The sequence below is a fragment of the Apus apus genome, chromosome 6 (assembly GCF_020740795.1).
Source record: "Apus apus isolate bApuApu2 chromosome 6, bApuApu2.pri.cur, whole genome shotgun sequence".
Taxonomy (NCBI): domain Eukaryota; kingdom Metazoa; phylum Chordata; class Aves; order Apodiformes; family Apodidae; genus Apus; species Apus apus.
In genome coordinates this window covers 7,806,191-7,826,255 of record NC_067287.1, presented here as the reverse complement: position 1 = coordinate 7,826,255, position 20,065 = coordinate 7,806,191, and the positions used below count along the sequence as shown (strand labels likewise).

The 20,065-nt window shown below is 38.5% G+C and overlaps 1 protein-coding gene across 3 annotated transcripts in view; it reads right to left on the bottom strand.

Annotated features, from left to right (window-relative positions):
• The window catches only part of NCKAP5 (NCK associated protein 5), a 373,160-nt gene that overhangs the window by 176,582 nt on the left and 176,513 nt on the right, over positions 1-20,065 (bottom strand). For all 3 annotated transcript variants that reach the window (XM_051623988.1, XM_051623986.1, XM_051623987.1), the window contains one exon: positions 9,731-9,864. In XM_051623988.1, coding sequence (XP_051479948.1) covers positions 9,731-9,864 — 134 coding nt within the window. The remainder of the gene's footprint in view (positions 1-9,730; positions 9,865-20,065) is intronic.

Below are 20,065 nucleotides of genomic sequence, written 5' to 3'. Positions count from 1 at the left end.
CTCATAGAAGAAAACACATAACCAAAACATTTTGTGAAAAGAAAAAGATTAAAACTAAATGTTTAAGTTGCACTCTCCTACTTTGAGAACTGGAAAACAAATGAATTGCTGCATGGCCTGTTATATTAGAATAACACTGTGGAATAATTATAAGTTCTAAGATAAAATTAAAATTACCATAATAATTCTCCTGTGAAACAATCCAATCTATGCAGACTACAAATTGCTACTAGGTTGAAAATATATATTATCACCTCAAGTCAGGCAGATAAATTATTCTATTTCCATTAGTTAGTTGAGGTACTTGAGAGGTTAAGCAGACCAGGATGATAAACTGATTATATTTTCAAATTGTATATTGGTCACATTTAAAGAGCAGCATTAGAAAGACAGCTATGCAAAATGTGAATAAAGATATTATTCTAAAACAGGTTCTCATTGACAAGGGCAAAAGTCCCAAACTATAGGGTCTACCCTCAGATACAACAGGCAACACCAAATTGGGAAAACTTTGTGCATGTTTTCCTATTCTGTGGCCAATACCATTTCCTCTAGAGGATTTGAGAGAAAGCCCTTTTCTCCTCCCTGCCTCATAAACACATGAAAAACAGAAAACCTTGCTTTGAAATCTAAGACAAAAGATTCCCCTATTATTCTGCTTGGAGAGAGAATATTCAAGATTTCATGTTCTTATTCGTTGCACCACAAATCTGTACACCTAGGCTATTTAAGGGACAAAACACCTCATAGATACCTGAAGCACTCCCTTCTGCCCTTAATGAGAGTAGAAGGCACTCCAGTACCTCTAAAAGGGTGCACACTTTTCTGTGGCAGGTACTACCTGCTTGCAATTAGAATGGAAGTTTAGGTTTCCTGTTTTAGTTTGTTGTAAAATTGCAAAGGTAAAATTTAGACTCAGTCAACCAATGATCCCTTGAAGATTCCAATCACGCTCATAAAAGTATCACTATCAAGATCATTTGGTTTTATGTCAGCTTTTAATCATGATATTCCCTCATGGTTTAATTTGCTCTGCACCTACCATCGTCAATCTGAATATACACCACTGCCCATTAATTATACATTTACAGTTTATAACACAAATTTTATAGTATAGGAAAATTAATACAAGCCACCTCAAGCATCTAACAGAAAAACAACTGCAAAAATTGTGATCATAAACTCACGCTTCTCTCTGATCCGTTAGTAAAGAGAAACATTCTATAATCTGCAAATCATGTATCAGAGATGGCTTTTAAATATAGGTTTACAATCATAAGGCAAAAGGAACCACAAGTGTGATGAGATCAGCTAATTACAGTTGGATAAATCCATGCTCTCTGGCTAGCAACTTAAATCCAATCACAGAATCAGATGTTCAGTCTTAACTAACATTATACATAATGATTTTATTAAAAATTTGTCTCTTTTTGACTGTCCAAGAGAACTGCTCACTTTTCAAGAAATGATTCTCAAGTGTGAACAGCACACATATGCCTGGCATGAGCATAATTAAGACGGCACATTCAATGGAGGCTTCAAAACACTCCTTTCATTTCCATTTCATATTCTTTCCCTTCCCAGGAAGGGGTCGTTAGTAAAGGCTACCACTGTAAAACATCACAGGGAAATAGAAGACTTTAAAGAGAGACAGTAATTGTGTTGGTGTAGAAAACAACTCCAGTAGATAACCGTGTAGGTCAAAACAGATTGATGCTTTTTAAGAGTCTTTAAATTTACCACAGCCATCCATGACAGATCCTAAGGTAGCATCTGTTTATTACCAGCTTCTTTCTTGCCTGTTCTCCTTACCTAGTCTAACCTCTCTAACTACTTTACTGGGACATAATTTCCAGTTACACAGATCTCTCTGAATTGTATTAAAAAACATAAATGACAATCCTGTTTCAAAGGTGACTCTCCATAATATATTCTACTTTAAGGATTCAAGATCCTTATCACTGCATTGTCCTTTCCTCACAGGTATTGCCTCCATTTCCTTTTTAATACTCTTTTGTCATGCTGATTTTATGAGGACTATATTTTTTAAAAGAATACAACACACATACAATCTGAAGTAGAAAAATTTTCCATGTTCAGACTAATGCTGTTAAGCATTCCCACTTTCTGATCTATTATATCCCCTTCTATCCTCCTATCTTCCACATGGTTTTCTGTTTTAAATTACTTTTCATCCTTTTATAATCTTGTAAAAATGCCTTAGTTGTACATAAATATATAGATGTATATCATGCATCCAAATAAAAAGGTGACTTGAGTATGAAGGAGTTTGGTCTTTCACACAACAGAGGTAACCGTGCATGGGAGCATCAAGGCAAGCTATGAAGAAAAAGTGTTTATGATCCTCCAGTGTAACCAGGGAAGGTTCTTTCCTGAAAAATGACTTGGGATTAAGAAGATAAAAGAAAGCATATACAAAAGTGTTCTTTTAGTCCACAGCTAATTAATATCAAATGGCCTGACTTAATGGAAAAAGTAAACAAAAGGAAAACAAATTATTCATTTTTCTGATCTTCACAGATCTTTATCCTGGCAGAACTGCTGATCCTTCTGCTCATCCTTTGAACTATGGTTATCTACCACATATAGTGAAATAATATTTTTATTAAATATTTGAAGGAATGTGCTGGTTTTCAGTAGTCTCTTTACCTCACACGGCATCAAGGAATTGCAGAATAGCACATGACATATCCGTGGCTTTCCTAATTTCCCAAGTTTGAAAGAAATCAAACTATGGCAAGTTCCACAGGAAAGAAATAGTTCTTTAACTTTTTATGTTCCAATGCCATTTTAAAAATAAATCCATAAGAAGAGCAAACCAGCAATCAGTAACAGAAGTCCTCCTGACAACCACGTGTCCTATCTAACTTGAAAACATCTTACTATACATGACTGCACAGCATTTTGGCAGCAACATTACTCAGTAATAGAACATAGCTCCTGTATCTGGACTGTCCTTTCATAAATCTAAACACGTTTTATGATGGAGAATTATCTGTTGCTAGAAATACCTGCAAAAAAACACCTATTACTGTACAAAGTAAAATGCAGAGAGCCGTGAAATTTGACAGGTACAGGATTTCACAGTACATAAACACCAAACACAAACCTCAATCTCTTGAAATGGTGGTAGCAAGGGAGTCTGCAATTCCACCAAAATGAGGTTTCACTGTCCTCCAACATAAAATGATCTGTAAACCAAATCACTACATCACCACAGGAATCCCTTCTCTTACTCTCAAGCACACCGTTATTGGGTACATGCTTCCAGGAGCTTCCTTCAACAGAGCAGGGATCTCCAACTTTGGGAATGGAACAGCCATATCATAAGAGAGATGATGGATACATACCACACCCTGCCAAATACAGATAGTTTCTGCTTGGTCAGGGCCATGGTATGGAAGTACAGAGAATATTCAAATCAAAAGTAATGCATGGAGGAGATGACACGCTGTGTGTGGACCTGTATATTACACTGTGGTGGAAATGTTGACATATTGTTTTTACGTAAGGCTCTGTCTTGTAAGTTTTAAAAGACAGGGTAAACCAAAAGATCACACTGTAATCTAGTATTACTTTGGTGATAAACTATTACATTATGCGAAGTGAAAAACCCACTGTATGCTACTCAGTTGTAGTGCTACCTAGAACAGAGGAAGCAGAGTATCATTTCATGCTCTGATAGATCAGTAAAAGGCAATAAATGCAGAAACACAAATATGACGCATATTGGCAGCATGTAAATATATACAAATGAAACCCAGAATAATCTGAGCACACAGATAGCTGTGTTTTTGTATGTGGAAGATAAAAATTACCTATCTTCCTGGACCCCTTGAAAGAAACTTTCAGTAACTAAGAGCTGCCATGAGACACATGATTTGCCAGTGCATCAGGGTACTGAAATAGGGCTGGCCCTTAATGTAGTTTCAGCACCTGAAGAGATCACAGAAGATGGGGAACTGCATGTGCATCCTTCACAATGTCTGAAGCAAAGTGATCCACTGCTTTCTAAAAGTGTTACGTTAAGTCAGTATACATCATGCAATAAACTCCGCTGCAACTTCTGGTCCTTGCATGACTTCTGTGTTTTGAGTTTACACTGGTTCTTCATTTCTCTGCAGTCACTCCGATCTCATTGCTTTTGCCCTTTCTCAACTTCTGTATGAAAATATGTATCACAACCTGCTGGTTTCTAACATGAGAATTGTAGTTTTTGAGGAAAGCTGAGATTACACATTCTTTGAAGATATTTCTTACATGTTTGTACTTTAAAAAACATTGTATCCATACACAGAACAGAAGAGTGGAAAAAATGAAGCCTGGTATGAAAAATTTTAAAATTCCTTATTTTCTTCTTGTTGGTCAAACAACAGGAAATCAGCATATTTAGTTCAAAGTAGCCCATTAATTAAGTGGAGTCAACCTCAATACACAATTTGAGGCAAACTCTTCTTTGGGCTTAATTTCATGGGTTTAGTAAAACCATTTCTTTTATTTTCTGCCAGATGAAAACTATTCACACAAATAAAACAGTGCTTGACACTTCTGAGTAACGATTAGAGATGAAATATGTACCTAAGTGTTGCACATGCACATAAATAAAAATACCAGTACACTCACCCCATCAGTGTTAATCTAAAAGAAGCTTCATCCTTTTACTCTGTCAATTCTAATCAAAAGACAAGATCAATTTCCTAAGCATTAGGTCACAGCCCTAAAAAAAAAGGTATTCACACCACGTCCTGAGGCACAGCAAGTCCAGCCAGGAGCTAAGCATTCCTCTGTGCAAGCACTCTGTTCAATGCACAGAGAGTGGCACCTCCAGAACTGGTGCCTGTGAAGCAGCCATCAGCCCCACCTCTCTTACACCATACACCAGAGAGCCCCCCAGCTCTGGGACGGACCCCACAAGGCAGCAGGGGAAAAGTGTCAGGAGGAAGGAGCAGCAGAGACAAACTGGTTTGAACTGATAGCAGCAGCCCTCACCCCTGCTCCTACCCCATCAACTGCTGCTCAGGAAAGGAGGTAGAAGAGTCAGGAACAAAGGAATGAAGTTGAGGGCGTTAATAATTTTGTCCTTGTTTTTCACTACTCTTCTCTATATTTAATTGGCAATAAAGTACACTAATCTTTGTCAAGTCTGTATTCCTCTTGATGGTGAGTGATCTGCTTGTCTTTATCTCAACCTGTGAGGTTTCTTTTCTTATTATTTTCTCCCCTGGTCCTTTGAGGAGGTGGAATGGGAGAGTGTCTGGGTGGGCACCTGGCAGCCACAGAAGGTCAACCCACCACAACATGTTTGAAGAGCAGTATCTTATAGTCTCAGCAAAGGAGTCACCAAGTGTACGAGTGGGAAATGCACCAGATATGGAGCACTTTCAAGTCAGCAAGCTGTGGTTTATGCTTTGTAACATTTCACATAGCTACATCTAATAAAACCTGGCAATATCAGAAAAGACAGGGCAGGATGATAAGGTAAGCCTTTGCTATAAAAACTATTTTTGTGACAATCTACCCCACCCAATAGCCCTACAGGCCACTCAGGGAGGATGATGTAAGATAAGAAGAAAACTGTAGGTAGCTCCTTCTGTCAGAAACTAGATTAAAAATGTTATTAATAGTATCAGTTGGCATTCAACTGATCAGCTGGCATTAGACAAACTGACTGACCACAGGGCCTACTGTGGCGTCTTACTGGTTTATCCTTTCCAGACATGGTCTCTGCTATATATGGATTATCAGTCATGGCAGAAAGGCCACTGAAGTGCAAGCAGGTGGTGACCTCTAGATCAAGCAGATCTGATAGCGTTAGAAATTATGATGTGATGATGCAACATCAACATGCAATGCAAAAAAATCTCTTTATCGCTGCTAGGAAACCAGTTACCATTTCCACTCAGTTGCAAACAAGCCAGAATAGAGCTAGGAAAATTAACAATAAGTGGAGAAAACCACATAGGATGTGCTTAAACCAACAGTTCTTTTATACAAAGTGTTATCAGATTTGTAGTAGTGATTTTTCCCCTTGTCAGAAGCGACAGACTTAACCCTATGGTCAATACTAATGTGAGGAGAACACTGAAATACAACCTTATGAGAATTCCACTCATCCCATCTGCAGGACCCTGGCAGATCAAACAAGGACCATTTCCTACTTTTTCAGTAACATCCACTCTTAAAAGCCTGAGGCAGTTTTCCAGTCACAGACATTGATACCTATAAACAAGATCACCTTGACTGAAAGAATTTTTGAAATTTACCCAAAGGGGATTTTAAGATTTGATACTAGCCTCTTCAATTGCTGTTTAAAGATTTACTTTACAATAGTGTGTACATTGAACTTGTTTCATTTAGACCAAAATAGTAATCAAAATAACCTAAGTGAAGCTACCTCCTTTACTGCTTAAACATTTAAAACCAGTCTGGAGTCACATGTACCTTATGCACTCAACAGACAACAATTTCTATTGCTTACTGATATACAGCAGAGAAATGTAATCCATTTATATTGTGCGTTAGTGTGCTTTTTAGAGTCATATTATAAATCACACCTACTGCTTCGGGCAGAGTTGTTACATTTTTGTTCCTGCTACTGTAGCAAGATGCTGAAAGAAACTGAACAACGAAAAAATAACAACCCTAAAAATGAAAAAACAAAAAGCAAACCAAGAGAATTAACCTGATTTCCTCCAAAGTTAGTTAAAGGGGCATCAGGCATAACACTAACCTAAATGACAACCCACCAGTCTATGCATGACACTTGCCAACAAGCACAGTGGAAGGTCAGACTGTATAACATTGTCTTGGTTCTTCCAAGATCCAGATATCTGGCAGATAAGCATTTATAGGGTTAGTCTTTGAGCATTTGCACAACCTTAATCTACACATTTTCATGCCAAAAAGGGTATCACAGAATTTAAGAGAATAGCTGCATCAAAGCAACAGACCTCAGTGGTGTTTACATAGAAAACATCAAGGATTTCACTTGAAGGTGAGATATACTAAGGCAATGAAAAAGTAACTGCATGCAACTACAGTGTAAAGTCCTAGCTTTAGTATTAACTAGTTTTCCTGCAGTATCTTTCCAGGCCTTAAATATATTCACCTCCAGTAAAATTAGAAAAAAAATTAAAAATGCCTGGCTACACCACAGTACAACTCTGGAAAAGAACTTTGGTTTTAAGCTTTTTTTCCTTCTGCAGCAACTGTCACATATTTATCAAACTACCACTGTGACACTTTAAGGCTCTGGCAGATTTATACAGATGTTAAGAAAGAGAACTTTGATTTATTTCAGACTGCTAGCCTGGAATATTGCTTACTTGGTAAGAACAGAAACGTCAATCACTTAAAAAAAACCCATGCCTTCTGAACTCCTCAATCCCAAACTATATGCTTATATGACAGATTAAAGTTTTCACACAATTTCAGATAGGAATAGGCAGCTTTCCTCCCCTGATTACAAAGGTCGACTTACAGCTTTCCACAAACTATCATTTTTCATTCTTTCAAAGATACAGAGAAATTATTTTGAGATGCAAGGAAAAATCCTCGAAATCACAGTTTAACCTAATGCATTGCATGTATATGTAGGAATGTCTATGTAAATCCACTCAGTTCATGAATTACACAGATTTAAAAGACCTGTGCTACGATACTTGTTCTTACTTTAGTCTGTCTGCATCTGAAAGCCTTTTGGGCTTTGAAAGCATTTGGGCCCAAAGTATTACTCTCTAGCCATCCTCTTCTGAAGTATTTCCAATTTGCTTGATTTTAACATCTCCCTACGTCACCACCTTAATTGTTCCCGAATTGAAAAAAAAGTCTGAAATCCTTCAAACAATACAGAATCTCTAAGCAGCACAAAATTATCCAGTTGCCAGTTTCATTATTTGCTTGTGTGGTAAGAAAAAATACACTGATTTAGGAAGAAAGTCTGTACGTGTAAGCAAGTGTCTTTAAACACAAGAAAACAACAAACTCTAATATTCATCATAATAAGCACAATGTTTAAAAAGCAAATTAAGTATTTAAGCTATGCTTTCTTTTCCTAGCATCTGGCCTACACCAAAATAAAATTAAATGCCTTCAAACAGTACAGCTCATGTGCAACCTTACCAAGAACACCATAGTGATTTAGACAGCATTCACCTTTATCTAAATGTGAGGTACAAAAGTAAGGAGACAAACAAGTTCAATCCAAAGGACTTGCATCCCTCTGCTTCTTGATAGATCGGAGTGAGCTAAACAGTAACTGAAGAAAAATAATTGATTAATTTGAAGATAGTGGATTTCAAGGATCCTAACCAATAATATTGTTACTCTTTTCAGAAACCCTGTTGAACTGGATCAGGCTACCACAGCTTCATGGGAATAATGAAGGGTTACCATGAAAACATCTGAATATGCTACAGTTACTGGGCATGTTGCTCTGGAGACTGTTTTTTCCCTCACCTGTTCTCTTCTTAATCAGGGCTGCATCATCTTTAAAGTTTTATTTCAAAGGTTTCTAGTTATTGTAACAATAATATTGTTCTACATTCATGACCTCAGGAAATTCTTCCATAAACCAAGATTAATGTATAATAGAGTAAAATATGCTAACCAAAAACACTCACAGGGTGGATTCATTTTGTGTATATTACTCAAGGAGTCTGATCAGAATAAGTAAACATTGAAACCAAAGATCATAGAACAAGAACAAGAACAAAAAAATCCTTAGGATTTTTTAGCAAAAGGTTTTCAGACTTATATGAACACTTTGATGGCTTTTTACAATCTGAAGAGGATTCACGGAAATTTTTTAAAAAATAAAAATAGATCTGACCAAATTTTATTATTGCTATTAACCATGTTTTGCAGCGTTGCCTAGAAACCCAATCTCAGATCAGAGAAGCACCGTGGCAGACACTGAGGAAAACAAACCACAAAAAATGCTCAACACAGAAAACCCTAAAAAAACCAACAAAAACAACCAAAGAAAAAAACCTACCCCACAGCTTGTTTTCAGCATATTAAACTGAACTCGAACTTTTCAACAATTCAGGGGCCTGAGGAAATGAGTTAATATTCAGTCTTGATGGTAAATATAGAACAGAAAATTCCATTGCCTCTTTTGATTGTGTTTTGTTTCTGTTCATGTGACAAAACCAAACAAAATTCTATGTACAAGTTCTCATCATGCATCATGAAAACAATAAATTAATCAAATCTTTACTGACATCATAAGAATGATTTGTCTTAAATCCCAGTTCTGAGACTGCTCCCTTCGAAGTGGAGCTCTGCTCTAGGACAAAGCTCTGGTCCAGCCACTGCAGGAAGAGATCCAAAGCATGTCCAAGCAGGACTGATTGCCCAGCTGGTAAAAGACAACACTTTTTTTTTTTTCTCCTTTATTCAGACTGATCAAACCCATTCTTGCTGCTTAACAGAAACAAGCAACTTAATACTGACTTATCAATGACATCACTTTTTGAGGAGTGAAGACCTGTACTTAGAAAATTATTGGAAGTTCTAACAAATGTAAAATCTCTAGAAAATAAAATGTTTATTTAGCCAAAAGCCCATAATATTTACAGAATTTCAGAGGGAGAGCAGGTTTTGCCTTAGATTCCATCTATTAAAGCTCTCAACAGGTTTTATTGATGTTTTTGCACCAATAGATATTCTTCCTGTATTTTGAACACAGTTTACTTAGGCAACATACCTGGAAAACTGTTCTTGCAGCCCACGCATCTGAGCTCTGCTCCGCTCTGACTCCAGTGTCACCTCCCGTAATCTTTTTTCACTCTCAAGTCTTAAATGTCTTTCTTCCTCCAACTCATGTATCAGCTTCTCACGCTGAAAGACAATAAAAAAGTTTTTTATTAATTGTACAGATAAAACACACTGTAAGCAAAAATTTAAGATTTACTTTAGTGAAAATCCTCTAACTATCAAAATAATTACCCTAACTAACCAGTCCCATCATTTTTTGCCTAGCATTGTCACACAGAAAACCAGAAATGGAAAGACTTCCAGAATATCCCCATCATGTTGGGCTACTCTTTGTCAGCTCAGACTCACTGAAGTCAGTATATTTAAAACCAAACACCCACCATCTCATTCAAAGCTCTTTTTCTTCACTTCCAATCAAAAGAAATAAAAAATTTCATTTGAGATCAGTGATCAATCTGGCTTGAATGCAGACACAGGAGGCATGAAACAAGTCAAGAGGACAACTTGACACCCATCCCAGAGAAGGACTTGCTTCTGCACCACTTGTTTTCTTGTTTAAGCTGAGAGCAGGATTCCTATCAGTAGGACAAAGTCTACTTCAATCTATTTACTGAAATACTATGACAAAGAATATCTTTTTGAAAACTAAGTACCAATCAAACAAATGCAAGAGAAATAAAAATGTCATTAATCTTACTAATAGTTCTCATGAGCAAACAGCATATGGTTGTTCCTAATTCTTACTGTGCTACCTGGAAAAATCTACATATGTCATGACTTAATCTTTTTTTTTTTTTTACCTTCAGTTCCATATATAAGAACAATATATTAAAAGATACCTAATGGTTTCCAAACCCTATTTTTAAAGTAGCTAAATGCAATTGAAGAGGAGCAGGGGAATGAACTGAAAAGTTATAAAAAATGCCACCTGAATAAAAAAAAAAAAATCAAAGAATCAAAATACAGCCTTTTCCATGTGACTCTGTTACATGAAAATTAAATTACATTAAATTTTTGCTTGTGCTTTCCAATGAGATAACAAATCAATAAAAAAAACCCAGCAATGTATATGGCACTACACTATACTCCATCAGCAAGGGGGTTCCAATGTCAGGTGTCTAAAAATGGTTAAGTCATTGTAAAGCTACAGTGGTTTCATCATCTGCATGCTTTGAGAAATTTCTGCACCCATGATGCAGTGCTATTTGTAGCCTGTCAGACAGTCTGATGTGGTTCCATTACTGACCTAAATTTTCATGACATACCTGGAAAAATGTCTCTGGAAATTATGCATACACTTTCAATAGAAAATAATAAAGGTATCTTAGTGTTAAGCCATTAAATGGGGGAGACACATTATTTGTACAAGTCTCACAGATACAAATCATACTGGAGAACAATTTACAATAGCAGTAACCAAGGGACCAAAAATATGAACATTTACCAAGTGAAAAGGGATCTTAAAGACAGTGATAAACATGCAGGTGCCACAAAGGAAGGCTGTAAAGGATTAAATGAAGTATCTATAAGCTTGTGAAAAAATATGGGGAATTACTCATTGAACAGAGAGCTTCTGTCTAGTTGGTCATATGTTATACCTGGAAAACAGAAAACTGCAAAAGAACAAACAAATTACTTGAAAATAAATACATTGTTCTAACCAACTTACCTAATTATTGTCCTTACTATTACAGAACAAGGAGTACTCAACACCTGGCAGAACATGGGTTTCTGCCAAGCTAAGAAAAGCAGAGAGTGCTCAGCACCAGGCAAAAGATACACAGCACCTTCAGTACGGAGAGAAGGGCTCTCAAAGGATAACTCTGGCTAAGGACACAGGACGGATATTCACAGCAGTCAGCAACACCAGCTTCAAAATCATACTGCTCCAGAGGCCCTTGCAGAATACTGTTAGCATCTCCTCTTACAGAAGCCTTTCACTGCTGCTAAAGAGACATTTAGAGCTTCCAAAGAGTCAGAGAATAGCAGGGAAAATGACATAAAGAAATATATAGCTACCACCCAGGCCTTAACAAAAGCTTTCAGCAGATACTGGTGTCTACAGAAATTGGGCTTAAAATGAAATACATAACTGTCCCTACAGTAACTGATAAGCCACCTTGGAAGAAAATCAGGCACCACTATGACCCCCTGAGTGCCCAAGTTGACTCAAAGCACTGGGCTGTGCCTGACCTGCCTGATGCAGTAACAGCTTAACTATGATCATGCACTGAAGACCACAGATTCAGCCCTGCCTTCAATGTTCATTCATCACTATTACTGCTGCAATGATCTTATTCTGATACAGTAACTACGTCTCCTTGTCTGCTACGCTGACATGCTCTCATCTTCAAATAAACTTTCTTTCTACATTAGGCACAAAGCCAGATCTCCACAGCAGGAAGAGACAAAACATGACACTTCAGAAAGCACATGAGTATCCTGTCTTCCATCTCACTGTTAGGATGCTTTGCAGGTTGCACGGAGCTCCACTGACTGTCCTGCAGAGTGAGTGTGCCAGATCTGCATGCATGGCTATGCTGCTGCTAATCACAAAACCACACTTTCTAGTACAGCACCCAATGTACAGCAGAGATGCAGAAATACAAACTTTCCCCTATGGGTCAAAGAGCTGTATAAGCTATTTCTAGGTTTCATTTGCTTCTTGCTAGTAGGTCAGAGTATGTTGTTGCTACCATTTTCTATTTATGTGGGGAAATCTGTATTGCTGCCCTACACAAAAACATCAGCACACCCATATGTTTGAGGTTTTTTTCTTTTTCGGAAGAAGAAAGGACCTAGGAATTATGTTAAGAAAAGCACCCATGAACCAGCAACAAATTTACATTACAAGAACAATAACATTACAAGAGTGAAATCAGGAACTTCTGCAATGACTTAAATGTCCAGTTTCCAATTCAGCCACCTCATAGGTAAGCATAATGACACAGCACACATTATATCATATATATATAGTATGTCGTTTATATGTTATAGATAATATATAAATATATATGTGAGCAGTTACTATTATTGTACAAAACTTATGCTTCTTACACGGTAGGAAATGAACAATGAACAAGTCACAAGGCTACAAGACCAGAAACAAAACCAACAACCTATGGCTCTGAAATCCTGGGCTCTCTTCTCAGCCACCAAAAATTTCTTACATGAATAGGGAGACTGAGCACTGGATAGCTGCACAGCAATAACACTATCAGCATTCACTTATCTGCTTCTTCACAAGAATTTACTGGCAATCATGAGGCACTTCTGCTATTTCTTGCAGAAAGCAGATCTGCTTTCACTAGATAACAGACATTAAATAGGGTAGAGGGGGGGGAAAGGAGTGAGAGACCACCTGAACTTGGAAAGTTTTAAGTCTCCAGAACACAAAACATTAATATATACTACACCCAGAAAATAGCTCCCAGCACTAGTAATCTTATCTATTAGGTAAGAAAGAGAACTACATTTTTATTCAATCCAGAATAAACATCATGAAGTGTCGCAAGAGAGAAGTGACTCTTAAACATACAGAAAGGCTAGTATTAAACAGTTACTTTGTCTTCTGAAAACAGATAAAACATCCCTGAATTCTCCAGAAATTTTGTGTTGTCTTTACCCCCTTTTTAAGCTTCTCTATGCTAACTTTATCTCTGTGCAAAATAAAGGTGTGTGAAAGGAAATCAACTAGCCAGAAACAGTTCAAGCATGTAGAGTGAATATCAGCTTACTGGTAAGAGATATGATTAGCATGCAATGTGAAGAAAAGGTTAAATTAAAAAAAAAAAAAAGTGAAATTAATCAGTATGTTTTAACACCAGAAAATCTACTCCCATCTTCCAATGAACTTGTATGTGTTCCCATTTGCCAGTTCCTCTTTAATTGCAGCTTCTCTCCATGAACTCTGTTCAAACTGTTTTCCCTGCTTCTTCTCCCTGCCTTCTGCAGCTAAAACATTTTCCTCTTAGAAGTATAACCCTCATTTCACTCTTGCATCCCTTTTTTAGCTTTTCCAGATAGTCTAACTTCCATCACATCACCCTATCAAAGCTCTTATAACTTTCCAAATACGCAAAAATTTTATGTGAACAAGCTAAAGTGAACGACAGGGTTAGCAAACTCCACCAATACTTTTGTGCAAGTACTGGATTATTTTAACACTTGAACAAATACTGTTTGCAATTACTTTTTCATTAACATTTCAGCAATCGAGTTTCACTAGCTGCTCATTATGCTTGTGAGCCAGCATTTGCACTTCAACGAGTTTCTTTTCGTGTAGCTGTAGAAATGTCCGTGTCAAAATGTTTCATTTCTCATTCAGTCAGGGACATGTACCACACATTAACTTGTCTTCTCAAAGTTAAAGAAGGGATCCAATTTGAGATACTCAGATCAAAACAAAATGCACTAAAACTATTTATGGCTAGACTGGAAATAACACGTATTTGACAGAAAAATCAGAATTTCTCCTCAGCACTCAGTGCAGAGACCAAGAGACAATGCTTATTTTCAGAATTACTGGTTAAGAGCCCTGTTCTCAGTCTAAGGACTGACCCAGTGCAGCCATGTGACAAGCGTTTCCTAAGAGGTGCTCAACCATTTATGTCTCCTTTAATTCATTTGGGATGTGACACAAATGTCAGGATCTTGTTGTTCTTTCACGTTCTACCAAGCTGCAAAGATCTCCTCTCCTGAATGACCCCTGATGCTGTGACGGCAAGCAGAAAATACAGAAGTAATAGAACATGAAGGCTGACATGGTGGGTGGCAGGCACAGGAGGTAGATGGCAGTGCCATGGAGCTGGGAGCCACACAACAAGCAGAGTTTGCACACAGAGCAGACATGTGGCACCTTAAGGTTTTGTAGAGCCAGGTTGCCTTATTACTGTTTTGCCTCTCTGGGCTATCTCACTGTCAGCTTTAAATTTAGACACGGATGACACTCAAACCTTCCAAGTGAGCAACTTGCAGTTTAAATCCTTCAACTATCATTGCAAATAAAATCAGAAGATGTCTCATGGGAATGGCAAGACTGACTCCATGGCAAAATCTCCTCAGACAGGCACTCAGGGACTTCTCTCCAGGAGGTTCAAACATTTGACTAGCTCAAGCAGACTTCTTATCCCAAACCCTCTTCTAGTCTCATCGCCCCCTTTTTTGCTGGACCTGCTTGACTCCCCCCAGTGCCCATGATCTTAGCATAGAAAGATCTGGGTTGGAAGTGACCTTAAAGATCATCCAGTTCCAACCCGCCTGCCAGCGGCAGGGACACCTCCCACTAGACCAGATTGCTCCAAGTCCCATCCAACCTGGCCTTGAACACTTCCAAGGATGGGGCAGTCACAGCTTACCAAGGCAATCTGTGCCAGGATGTCACCACCCTCACAGTGAAAAACTTCTTCCTCATGACTAATCTAAATCAACCCTCTTTCAGCTTTAAACTGTTGCTCTTTATCCTATCACTCCATGCCCTTATAAAAAGTCCCTCTCCAGCTTTCCTCAGCCTCTTCTGTGCTAGTGGAGGGTGCTCTAAAGTCTCCCCAGATCCTTCTCTTCTCCAGGCTGAACAACCCCAACTCGTTCAGCCTGTCCTCACAGGACAGGGCATCCATCCCTCCCATCACCTTCACGATCACCCTCTTGCAACCTCCATCTTAAAACTGCTTTGTCGATCGCTCATTTCTCCTTGCCTCCCCACTCAAAAAGATTTTCCCCTTCCCCTCCATCCTGGGCAACCCTGATAATCTTACTTTTTCTCAACATCAGTGGGTCAGATGCCTTGAGTGCTGGTGGGGCAGGGCCCGTGAGGCCTCTGTGAGGAGAGGCCAGCGCTGCCCTGTGACAGACACGGCTGATTCCCGCCAGATCCAGCCGGACCCAGCCGGCTCCACCACGGCCGAGCCTGTCAGCAACGCCAGTGGTGACCCTGGGAAAATGCATTTAGGGAAGGGCAGAACACCACAGAAACAGCAAGCAGTGAGGGGAGAAAGTGTAACAAACCACCCAGGCAGTGCCCAGGTCTAGGGAGGAGGTGCTCCCGGTGCGGGTGGGTGCCTCACTGCAGCTCCAGCAGGGACGATGGGGGACGTTCCCCGGAGGGCTGCAGCTGGGAGATCCACCCACACTGCAGCGCGGGAAAGGTGTCAGGAGCAAGGTGCAGCAGGGAGGGACTGCCACGGACTGACCTCCAACCCCACCTCCTCATCCCCCCGGGCCACTCGGTGGGGGAAGCTGGGGAGTCAAACTCCCCAAAAAGCTCTTTGGAAAGTGTTCTTTTAAATTTGTCTTGAGCTTTGCATTATCCAAATCTACGTTAATTGACAATGAAGTAATTTTTCCCCAAGTCAAGTTTTTTTTGGCTGTGAAAAGAAATGGTAGATAACCTCCCTGTCTTTATCTTGATCCATGAGCTTTTCCATTTTGTTTACTCCCCCAGTTGAAGCTGGGGAGCGAGAGAGCAGCTGGGCAGGCACCTTTTTCATTTATCTTTCACATTAAAATTACACTACTCCTTTGATTATTAATGTTATCTATATGTTAAACAAACATGTGGCCGCACATGAAGACTTAAAACTATAGATAACTGCAAAATTCAAGGGCTTCAATATACAAATACCATGCATACTATACAGGTTGTTACTATTCATAAGGGAGCCAGCCCAACATCTACATATAAGCTGGTGCCTTCTGTTTTTGTTTAGCTAATGTTTGAGCCTTATGAAAAGCATTTTTAGGAACAGCTAGGTATAATGGGACTGATTAGTTCAAATATCAAAAATGCCTTAAGAGGGTCACAAATGTAATCTCTCATCTTTAAAGCTACAAGTAGTGAAAAGGGCTACTGTTTAAACAGAAACAAGATTCTTCTGTATTCTTGAACTCTGTAATCTTTGCTTCCCCAGTGCATTGTAAGATGAGTGTTTTACTATGGTATTAATTATACTAACATGGGAGCACTATTTTGTCAAAAAAAGTCTACATGAGAATATTTAACACAGGCTTAGTGTTGCTCAAAATTGGGCTAATAACCTTCACATTAATTTTTTAGCAACTTTTAAAAAACATTTGCTAAAGAGGGTGACAAGTTCTGTGTAATTAATATTGATTTGAAACAGATACTTTGTAATGAATTTAAATGAGGGGAAGAAAAGAATACCATTTTTTGGTATATAAAGTATGGTTAAGTCACTGCTAACCTAAGCTGAGTATTTACATAAGTTTTAATCCATTTTCTGATGCTATGTGTCTGTTATCTCATTATAGAGAGTCATAATTTAATAGAGACACAGCCTCATCTCTAACACAACACCCTACCAGCCAGAGAGGATCAACTGGTCACAGAAGTAGACAACAAAGACAGAATCAAGCAAACAAATAGCATCTACTAGAAGCACATTAAAATTCTGCAAAACAGTTTATGTAGCACGTCAATGCTCAACTGACTCAAACCCACTATTTCACTACCCTTGTATGCCATTTTTTAAAGCCTGCTGCAGGCGGGAGCTGTGGAACAGCTTGGGATAAGGGATGAGTGAGTACTGGCAAAACAGTTCAATTTTTCAAGAATTAATTATGAAATATTAATTGAAATAGAAACTGGAATTTGAACTTTGTCTCCCAGTTGGTTACTTTAACAAAGTAACTCATTTTTCCCATGCAATGAATATTTAATGCCCCCAACATAATACATGGTGATCAAATGGTGTTTGTTCAAGCACCACAGAGTATACCTGAGTCTCAGCTGCCCACAGCCCGAGCTGTTGGTTAAAGGGAAGTCTACGCTATAGATACTTTATGTTTGGGTCGTGCACAAAAAAAATCAAAGAGTCTGAGGTGGTTCATCCTCATCTGTATTATACATAAGGTGGATGAAATCTCTTTGGTCTGGTGACCTCCAGAGGCAGATGGACCTGCTTGTCACCCTCCTGCAAAGCCCAAGGCTCCCATGCAAAACAGCTCTCCCTCCTAGCTCCTCTTGCTCAACCTGGTCCCAAAACCAGCACACAGGACTGTAGTCCTCTCTCTGTCTAAATTTATTTCACTGACAGATGACAAGAAAGAAATATGATGAAAAGAACAGAGAGCAGATATCACTTTTGATTTCATCATAAATTATCCCATGCACTGTGTTTTCGTTCAAATTATAATCAGTCAAACTTCAGAGTGTCCTTTGTTTGCTCCTCATCGATCGCTGTTAAACCAAATGTTTCTCATTCTGTAATCAATACTTCTCTGCAAAAATAAACCGAGGCACTGACAAACAACTTTGCAGCACACTGCAGTGCTCCTTGAAGTGGACTTTGACAGCATGAAAGAAACCACTACACCATGAGTGAAAAAAATAAGTACATTGCTTGTTGTGCTTATTACAATTTTTACAGGCTGCTTACAGCTGAATAATTTTACTGTAACAAGACTTTATTAAATTAGCCAGCTATTGAAACCAGAGATTTCTGACAGGAGCAGTTAATATGCCTTTGTCCCTCGTTATTGTTTCCATCTATACTGGGAATACTGACAAATACCCCTAAGCACTCAAACTGTTCCCAGGGATGAAGTCACAGGTGTTTTTAAAGCACAGTGAAGCATTAAGGTACAAACATCAATAACTTAGGCACTTGGAGGGTTCATGGAGGATAAGGTAGCTTTGTTTCCACATTGCTTCAAAATAAGAAAGCTAAGGGCGAAGTTGTGTGGCTGCTTTGTAATCAGAATTAATTACCCTTTCACCTGTTCCAGATTTGTACTACAGAGGCTGAAGACGACAGTTCCTTGATTTGTATTACACTTTTACTTTTTCCCCAAATTATTTTATGACATAATCATTTTCCCAAACTTATTTCTGCTAAAGCTCTGCAACAGTAAGATATAAATAGTATAAAAAGCAGTATCCTAATTTTAGGTTGGTATCTTCTAGCTTTTTCATTCCAGAAAGAAAAATTGGTTCTTTAGAACAGGATTCTGTTCCCAAACTGACAGGCTGCCTGAACAAACCAAGAAAATCTAATTGACACTAAATAATTTGTATAAGCATTTTCTAAAACTGCCTTGAAAACACTTGAAGTAAGTAATTTGAAGCAAATAAGTTATCTTCCACTATGAAATTTTATTATGCTAATACGTCTGTCTCTTTGGACTCCTATCCTAACTCATATACCCTGTGACTACCAGATGTAAACTTCAAGATTCAGTTGGCTCCAAGATGAACAGCAAGATAGAAAAAGTTTATTATTAGTGATATTTTAGTGACAGTAGTTTACACACTTCATACTCTTGGGTGATAACAGCGCTCCAGAGCAATCCAAGTAAAATGAGAAACTCTTTCTTGCTGTAGTTACTCCTTCTGAATAAAATAAGATGTTAGCTTTCCTTGTGCACTAGCTCAAAATTGCCACCATGTGGCAGGACAGCAACTTAATTTAGCATTATTTATACTGCACTGATATGGTTTTAATTGCATCTGCACAACAGAATAACTGCTGTGCTGAAGCTCCTTTATCATTGCAAGTCTACAATTAATCTGAATTAGGCAGGCTATTACATGAGCAGTACTGTACACTGTTGGAGTTGTGGCAACATTTCTTTTACAGAAAAAAATAACTAAACAATCCGTAAAACCTTTCAGCACGGAGCTAATGGCTACATCACTGTCTGCCCACTGCTTTCAACAGCTGCAGTGCCTGGCCAGCCCTCTGAGAGGGGGCTCCCACTGCCCAACAGCTCTTCAGTGCTGCGAAACACACAACGACAGGCCACGCAACATTGGATTCGCCTTTACAAAAAATTAAGTACCAAAATTCCCACTCATAGTCTTCCAAAAACTAATAAACTGAAGTCAACCCTGTGGAGCTCTTTCAGCACCTTTCCTGGAGACACACCCACAGACACAGTGGCTATTTGCACAACCCATGACAGCACTGTATGCTCAGGTGTGCTTTCTGCAGGTGCCACATCCTCATCCCCAGTAGCCATCATTCCCTCAGCTTCTGAAGATCATCTCTGTATCATATTTTCAATGTTGAATGAAGGCAAGCAGTATGTATTTTGATAATCCTGTCTCACTTAACAATGCTATTCTTTCAGATCCTCAATCAATAGCCCAATTTCAATGACTCTCATTGATCTTCAGTTCTCGGCATAATTATTTTTTTCCATTTTAGACATTATTTCTTTATAGGGGAAGGGGTGTAGAGAGAATACCTCTAGTGAAATTGGAAGTCCTACATACTCAGATCACAGATTTTTTTTAAATTACTAATCTTACAAAGATAACACTTTTTAAAAAATGAATTTGCAAATGTAATTGAGCTTCTAATCG